Here is an 8,842-nt window from a genome sequence, read left to right on the forward strand (position 1 = left end):
GAGGAAGTTAAGGTGGGTCCCTTTAAACTGTCTGCAAGACTCATGACTTCCACACACTCCCTGCACTCTCTGAGGCAATGGGTGTTAGGGGTGTTTGGTGAGTCCATTGCTCAGGGCTCTCCACACAGCTCAGCACATGTATCCACAGAGCATATCACAAGAATGTGGCTGAAATTAGCAGAGCCCATGGTTTGGCTGTGGAATAAAGAAAGTTATGTCTAAAGAATAAAGGAAGAGGGGCCATCACCTCAGGACACTAGAAAATGTGAAAATCTTACCTAAAAATGATACAAGTCCAAACATTTGCAGCATCACATTGCAGCATAGATGTCTCTGATCCTCATCAAGGAGCCCCCATTCCTTCTGAGAGAAGGCAATGGCCACGTTATCAAAATTCATATCCTGTTATAATGGGGACAGTTCAGCCCATGATCAGCATCTCTCCTATGATTTTCTGTTCATCATACTGCCCACCCTATACATCCATCCTTCCCCTCTACTACCTTTATCAGAGTAGGTACCAGGGCTTAGTCCTTATATGCCAACTGATACCTTATATGCCAACTGATACCGCGTCTACCCACAACAATAAAGTTTGATGAGCAGATAAAAGGTATCTGATTCCTGGGCCTCACATGTAGGTCACACAGCCTCTTCTCAATACAGCTGAGGGAGAAATGTTGGCCATAAAGAGAGTGTGATTGATTTGACACTGGTCTTATCAGGCATTCCCCCTGTAGTGCCCCAGAATGTCCCTACAAGACCCAGAAAAGCTTGGGATCACACTTTACTCTTTGGAACTCAATCCTAGGATGCTGGGTCTATCACCTTTCATTAACTTTGAAACACACTCCTCTCACACAGCCTCTTAACCAGAGTCGCAATTTCAAAAAAAATAACACCAATATGCCTTGTTGTGGCCAGGATTTTTACTAATCACCTTCTTTTCCAAAATTCTAACTCACCACTTCGTAATGTATTTCTCTCCTTCCGGATGCCTTCCCTATACCAATGGAGATTTTCAAGCCCAGGTGACACTGATGAATGCTATCGTGTTCCTATTGACCACTGCATCTGCCCTCAACAACTGACAGGTGTGCACATCTATAACACCTAAGCTCTGGACAGTGCATGTAGCATGACAATACACCTCTTTTCAGACAATTACACTAAAATTCCACATATTGACATCCAGTCACCACCAAAAATGAATTCACCTTTCATTCACTCTTAAGTCAATTTCAGGGCCCTGTGACCATGAATTAGCATATCCTCTACAACTGCACATCAGTCTTTTTACCACACCTCTCTCACACCTGCACTCCCACAGCCCCAACCACCATAACTATCTCCTTGACCTCCTACTCATTACTCAGCATGTGTGGCTCAGGGAATGAATGCCTGGCAAATTCAAACTGGATGAAGTACTACCCCAACTCTGACAGTCCACACTCATAGAGGCAGCCTTGCATCCTGCTCCAAAGCCCTCCCTCCCTGATTGGTTTTTACTTCCACCTCACCTAATGAAACCACATCAGCTCACAGATATCCAGAGCCCACCACCACTGGTGCTGCACTTGATGTCCCTTCATGAGTCACAGCCTTCATAACTCAAGTCCCATAGCCTGTGTCCCTGTAACCCATGCCCACCGAAGTACCTGTCCTTGACTAGAATCGAACCTGGGACCCTTCAGTTTGCAGACTGACGCTCTACCCACTAAGCCCAACCAGGCAGGGCCCTGCTGCTGGTTTTTAAAAATTGACATAAGTACCTGAACCCAGGAAGCAGGGTAAGGGGCATTCCCGGGGATGGTGGGAGGGGTGGGGAGAAAGGAAATTCAGGGTGTCAGTGTCTTCAATGGCAGAGGAGCACAGGCCACATGCAGTGAGCACAGGCTTCTGGCAGAACCTCCCGCAGGGTGCACCTGGCCCCAAGGGCGGGCATCTCACCTCTCGACTTGGCTGAGGAAGCGGTGGACAGGTTGAGTGCGTTGGGACACCTTCTCAGGGGCTGCGGCATGAAGTCATTTCTGCCCAGAGAGGAGGCAGCCGCGATTCTGTAACACACACAGTAGGAAGATGTGTCGGCTGAAGCCAAACAGCCTCTCACTCACGCTGGCTCTGCCTTGAGGAGCCTACATACTGAAGGGCAGGGTGGGGGTGACTGTTACACCATGACTCTGGAGTAGCCCAAAGTGCTAGAAGTGACGCCCCGAGATGTCGTTGCATTGGAAGAGCGTCTATTCTGAAGTTGGTCTTGGCAGTAGGCAGTGGTCACCTGGGAGTTAACCCCACCAGGACCCTGCCAGTGGGAGGGGCTTAGCTCCTGTGTGACCAGCAGGATCCTGTCAGTGGGAGGGGCTTTCATTTTCTGTCTCTTTTTCTCCCCGAAACAGAGACAGAAAACGAAATGCTGCTCCTGTGAGCTCCCAATGACGGCCGGTCTCCAGAGGGCACACCTTGCTGACCGGACACCACTTTTCCCTTTGTCAGAAGGGCGTTGATATAAGCCAAAACCCCTCCATATTTATTCATTATCCTAGTCCTGTATAAGACAATTTTCTGTTATCCAACCCCTGTCAAACAATAGGGTAATTTTGTTGTTGTTGTTCACTCCTCACTTTAATGCACAGGGTTACCGTGCATACTCCATAGGATATCACTCTTTTCAAAAAAGTCTAGAGCAGCCAGACTGGCATGGCTCAGTGGTGGAGCATCAACCTATGAACCAGGAGGTCACGGTTTGATTCCTGGTCAGGGCACATGCCCGGGTTACAGGCTCCATCCCCAGTGGGGCTTGCAGGAGGAAGCCGGTCCATGATTCCTCTCATCATTGATATTTCTCTCTCTCCCTCTCCCTTCCTTTCTGAAATCAATAACAATATATAAAAAACAAAACAAAAGAACAGGAAAATGGGATGGGGGAGTCAGAGAGGCAGAGAGCCAGAGGGAGTGGTTCCCACTGGTTCTGATACCACATCAGAAAGGGTGGGGGCGGGAGGCTCTTACCGCATCCTCAGCTTCCTCTGCAGCAGCTGCAGGATGTTGGCCGACTGCTGGTGATACTCTAGAGCCGCCTGGATAAACAGCGCCAACTGGCCAACTTGCTCTACCTGCAGGGAAGGGGACGTTATCCCTGGCGGCCAGAGCCCGTGGGAGCCGGAGGCGGGACATGAGCCCAGGGACAAGGCCTTGCAGGGAAGCCGCATCAGCCTCGGCTCATTTAATATCACAAGGAGCAGGTGATCATCACGCAGGTCCAGGTGCATAGAGCTAGTGATGCCGGCCGCACATGTGCACATTGAGTTCTGATTATAAATGTGCTTTAACTCAATCAAACGCCGATCAGCCCACGGAGAGGATATTCTCGGGAGATTTTCTTTTATGCTATAAAGTTCATCAATCTGAGAGCATCAGCCTGGGGACCAAAGGGTCCCGGGTTCGATTCTGGTCAAGGGCACGTGCCTTGGTTGCAGGCTCCTCCCCGGCCGGGCCCAGGTTGGTGCTCCTGCAAGAGGCAACCAATTGACGTTTCTCTCACATGGATGTTTCTCTCTGTCTCTCCCTCTTTCTTTCACTCTCTCTAAAAATCAATGGGAAATATTCTTGGGCGAGGATTAACCAAAAATGAGCAAATAAATAAAATAATGTTTCTTTAAAAAAATTAAGGTTCATCATCCATCTGAAAGAGAGATCAAGCTTTTTCTATGACAAGGGAAACCAACACTGAGCGAATGAATGGTTCCCTTACTAAAGTGTCTCTTTGTGTCCTTTCTACTTAAGTCCAGTCAGGAGACTAAGTACATCCTGCTCTTCTCAGACAAGAGGGACCTAGTGCAGCACCCCCTGTAGGTTCTTGCCGCTACGATAGCCTTCTCTAAGACAAACAGATGAAAGAAATAAATTCTAAAGATGGTGGCATCTTTCTTTCCCACCATCCAGACATTTGTGGAAGCTGTGACCAAACATCAATGGACACACAAAAAAATCACATCAGCCCAGCCGGCATGGCTCAGTGGTTGAGCATTGACCTAAGAACCAGGAGGTCAGGGTCCAATTCCCAGTCAAGGCACATGCTTGGGGTTCGGGCTTGCTCCCCAGTATGGGGCGTGCAGGAGGCAGCCGATCCTTGATTCTCTCTCATCATTGATGTTTCTCTCCTTCTCCCTTCCTCTCTGAAATCACTAAAAATATAAATATATTTTAAAAAATCAAAAGGTTAAAAAAAAATCAAAAGGCCATGTGCCCCAAGGAAGCCCTGGAAATGCATCATTTGGGGAGAGGAGTCTCTAGCAGGCCTGCCAGCTGCCCAGGTTTCCCACCTTTCCGAGGTGCTGCCATGGAAAAGAGTGGCTCACTGAGCTCATTTCTGGGGGCCACAGAGGCAAGTTCACTGGCTGCAGGTGCTGGGGGCCTCCAGCACAATCCCACACTCCAAATCCAAACAAAGACACAAAACAAGATAAAACCCCACCCCCTTCCCCAGCTCCCCAGAGCCTCTGCATCACTTCCTTAGTCCCCTTGCTCTTCGGCCTTGGGCAAAGCTGGCCCTGTGACTCACCCCACAACACCCACCAAAACAGGTCTGCCTCAGAGATCCAAAGTGGCTCCACTTGTGCCCTGGCCAGTTTGACTCAGTGGATAGAGCGCCAGCCTGCAGACTGAAGGGTCCCGGGTTCGATTCTGGTCAAGGGCACATACCTGGGTTGTGGGTTCAATCCCCAGTAGGGGGCATGTAGGAGGCAGCCAATCCATGATTTCCTCTCATCACTGATGTTTCTCTCTCTCTCTCCCTCTCCCTTCTTCTCTGAAATCAATAAAAAGTACATTACAGCCCTGAGCAGTTTTGCTCAGTGGATAGAGCGTCGGCCTGCGTACTGAAAGGTCCCAGGTTCAATTCCGGTCAAGGACATACACCTTGGTTACAGGCACCTACCCAGTGGGAGGTGTGCAGGAGGCGGCTGATCTATGTTTCTCTCTCATCGATGTTTCTAACTCTCTCCCTTTCCCTTCCTTTCTGTGGAAAATCAATAAAATAGATATTTTTTAAAATTAAAATAAAATAAAAAATACATTACAAAGTGGCTCCATTTGGTGTCCCACACCACGCTTTCTCTGCTATGCGTTCACTTTCCTTACCCACTTAGACCATTTCAACCACGGATTCCCAGGGCAACTCAGACACACCAGGATGGGCATCGGAACAAGGAAACCGCACCACATGCGTATGCCAAGTCTGTGGGGCAAGAGCACACGCTGGGCCTCAAGGTCAAAACCCAATACACAAAACATAGACAGCCTGGACCCTGTGAAATCCTATGGATTTCTTCAGTTTCACCTCTTTGGCTCTGACACATACTTTTTATTTTAATATATTTTTATTGATCTCAGAGAGGAAGGGAGAGGGAGAGAGAGAAACATCAATGATGAGAAAGAATCATGTATCGGCTGCCTTCTACATGCCCCCTACTGGGGATTGAACCCACAACCCAGGTATGTGCTCTTGACCAGAATCGAACCCGGGACCCTTCAGTCTGCAGGCTGGCGGCTCTACACTGCCACCTCTGTCCTCAGGAAAGTGAACTTCTATTTTAACACCCACTTCGCAATATGCATGGCATTGCAGAACGTGAAAAGGAATCGTGGAAGAGAACTAAATGAACATTCTTTTTGTTTTGTTGTTTTGAATCCTCACGTGAGGATATTTCTTCTATTGGTTTTTAGAAAGTGGGATGTGGGGCACGATTACGGTGTTTTGGCCAGGTTCAAGCCTCAGACTAATGAAACGACAGGGTCCTCTCATTGCCACGTGCAAGTCCCAGCTGGAGGACAGGGCCCTCCCAGCACAATTATAGCCAATGGCTGTGGTTGTAAGCTTGAACCTATGGTCCAAACACGTAGCCCCACGTGCCTTGTGATAGAGTTCGGGTGCATGTAGTTGAGTGAGGTTGAAACTCACGAGAATGCTGTAAACAACGTGATCACGCCCCTACTTTGCCTCGTGGCACCTGCTATAAAATAAAGACACGGCTTGTGGGCGCTGTCGTTGTCTCCTCATCAGGGAGGCAGCGTCCCACCAAGACCCAGCTTTCATTCTCTTGTCTGTCTTTCCTTAATCCTTTCACCCCCCCTACTTGGGATCACCCTTGGTCGTGCTGGCATGGCACAGTGGGAGAGAGAGAGAGACAGAGAGAGAGAGACAGAGAGAGAAACATTGATGTGAGAGAGGCACATCGATTGGTTTGTCTTCGCACACGACCCAACCAGGGCTGGGGATCAAGCCTGAAACCAAGGTACGTGCCTGAACCTGGGACCCTTCAGTCCACAGGCCTATACTCTTTTCACTGAGCCAAACATTCTTTGAAACACTAAATGAACATTCTTTGAAACACTATGGGGTTGGGATGGGCGGAGGGGACATCAGCAGCTCTTCTCTCTCATGTGGCTAAAATACAAGATTATGTCACGGAGAGATGCATTTGTCATTAGTCACTTCCTCCCTTACTGGCTGACATCAGGAAAGACATGCATCCCTGGACCCCTTCCAACCTGGGCTGTGTACACACATAATAGGTGCTCCCTGCAACCAGGGGAGAGGTAGTTACTAAGCTGAGTCACTTGTCATGTGGAGGCTCCTAGCTGTGTCCGGGCCACGAGCAGCCAGCTGTGTGTTGTGGCCTCTGCTTCCCAAACCACACTTAGAATGAAATACCTGGACACAGCCGGCATGGATCAGTGGTTGAGTGCCGACCTAGGAACCAGGAGGTGATGGTTCGATTCCAGTTAGGGCACATGCCCAGGTTGTGGGCTCAATCCCCAGTAATGGGCGTGCAAGAGGCAGCTGATCCATGATTCTCTCTCATCATTGATGTTTCTCTCTTTCCCTCCTTTTCCCTCTGAAATCAATTAAATAGATCTATATATATAAAAGGCTAAGTGACTGACTGTACGTCTGTCTGACCGACTGGCCAGTACATATGACGTGCACTGGCAATTTAAAAATAAATGTTGACTGGCACATGCACAATACATATAAAGCTCTCACTGGTGCCAATCGCATGCGCGTTTTAATTTTATAATACTACTAGAGGCCCATTGCAGGAAGATTCCTACAAGAATAGGGCTTCCTCAGGCCTATTCCTGTAAGAATAGGGCTTCCTGCAGCTGGAGCGAAGCAGAGAAGCCTCAGCGGGTTCCACTCCTGTGTCCGCTGCCTCAGCTCCACTCCCGTCTCCGCTGCCTCGGCTCCCTCCCTTCTCCGCCACTTTGCTCCCTTCTGTAGCACTTGGCTTCCTTCTACACCAGTGGTTCTCAACCTGTGGGTCGCGACCCCTTTGGCGGTCGAATGACCCTTTCACAGGGGTCGCCTAAGACCATCCTGCATATCAGATATTTACATTACGATTCATAACAGTAGCAACATTACAGTTATGAAGTAGCAACGAAAATAATTTTATGGTTGGGTCACAACATGAGGAACTGTATTTAAAGGGCCAGAAGGTTGAGAACCACTGACCTAGACCCAGCTTATTCTCTTTGTCTGTCATTTCTTCATCCATTCCATGCCCTCACTCAGGCTTGTGAACCCTTGGCTGAGCTGGTTCGGCACATAATCTCATTTGTATATGCTTCTCATTAGCCAACAATTATATGAGTTGTTCTGTTCCTTTATTTATTTTTTTTTGCTCTGCTTAGCCCTGTCTTCAGTCTTCGCTCCGAGCCTGCATATGCAAATTAATCACCATCTTTGTTGGGTTAATTTGCATACTCATCCTGATTGGCTGGTAGGTGTAGTGGAGTGACACCAATTTGCATGTTTCTCTTTTATTAGTGTAGATATTATATATACTATTTTGACATGTAATTTTTTGCAATAACATAAGTACAGCATGAATCTTTCTTCTAATTAATTTCCTCTCAATGTGCATGAATCCATGCCCCCAGCCACCAGTATAAAAATAAAAGAAATTTCTGGAAACTTTTATAACAACAAAGGCTCCCAGAGCTTCCCCTCAAACACACAGTCAATGTTTCCATTCCCAGGAGGGTCTCCTGGTTGAGGCCAATACTTACGTCATTTTCTAAAAAATTAAACATGCATCTCTCTGCAAAGTCCTTGGACTCCTCAAACTTTTCCATTGCTTGTGTGATCTCGTCATTGGGGATCTTCCCAACGTGCTTCCTTTTATAATCGTAGTCCAGGCGGCGGCCCTCCAGCCTCTTCAGGTGGTGCTGAGGGAGAGGAGACAGACCTGGAGCTGCTATCTCGGCAAGTGACACAGGGAGGCCTGCCGCACCTCTACAAGGAAGGTCATTACTTCTTCTCGGCCTACATTTTAGGGGGCAGGGACCCAATTACTTTTCTTTTTGGTGGGCACCTTAGCATCTATTAGAGGCTTCTTTCACTATAAATTATCAAGGAATATTTACAAAATGAACAAATGGATGGATGGATGGATGGATGATAGCATAAATGGATGAATAGATCGATAGATGGATAGATGATAGTATAAATGGATGAATGGATGGATGCATGGAGGGATGATTCCATAAATGGATGGATGGATGGATGGATGGATGGATGGATGGACAGATGGATGAATAATAGCATAAATGGATGGATGGATGGATGGATGATAGCATCCTATCTAATAAAAGACAAAAAGGGTAATTAACCGTACCTCTGCTATGCTTCCCATTGACTAATCAGCGAGATATGCAAATTAACTGCCAACAAAGATGGCGGCCGGCAGCCATGCAGCTGAAGCAAGCAGAAGGCTTCCTTGCTCCAGTGATGGAGGAAGCCAAGGTTCCCCGCCTGCCGTGGCCTGCTCTAAGCTCC

General features: G+C 48.0%; 1 protein-coding gene across 1 annotated transcript in view; it reads right to left on the reverse strand.

Annotated features, from left to right (window-relative positions):
• Positions 1 to 318: 318 nt before the first annotated feature.
• The window catches only part of LOC102251599 (endophilin-A3-like), a 165,913-nt gene continuing 157,389 nt past the window's right edge, over positions 319 to 8,842 (reverse strand). Inside the window, exons 7-10 of the mRNA XM_014539505.1 lie at positions 8,074 to 8,232; positions 3,010 to 3,113; positions 1,951 to 2,057; positions 319 to 402 (exon numbers count right to left, since the gene is read on the reverse strand). Coding sequence (XP_014394991.1) covers positions 389 to 402; positions 1,951 to 2,057; positions 3,010 to 3,113; positions 8,074 to 8,232 — 384 coding nt within the window. The 3' untranslated portion in view covers positions 319 to 388. The remainder of the gene's footprint in view (positions 403 to 1,950; positions 2,058 to 3,009; positions 3,114 to 8,073; positions 8,233 to 8,842) is intronic.

This window comes from Myotis brandtii, unplaced genomic scaffold, assembly GCF_000412655.1.
Source record: "Myotis brandtii unplaced genomic scaffold, ASM41265v1 scaffold22, whole genome shotgun sequence".
Lineage (NCBI taxonomy): Eukaryota > Metazoa > Chordata > Mammalia > Chiroptera > Vespertilionidae > Myotis > Myotis brandtii.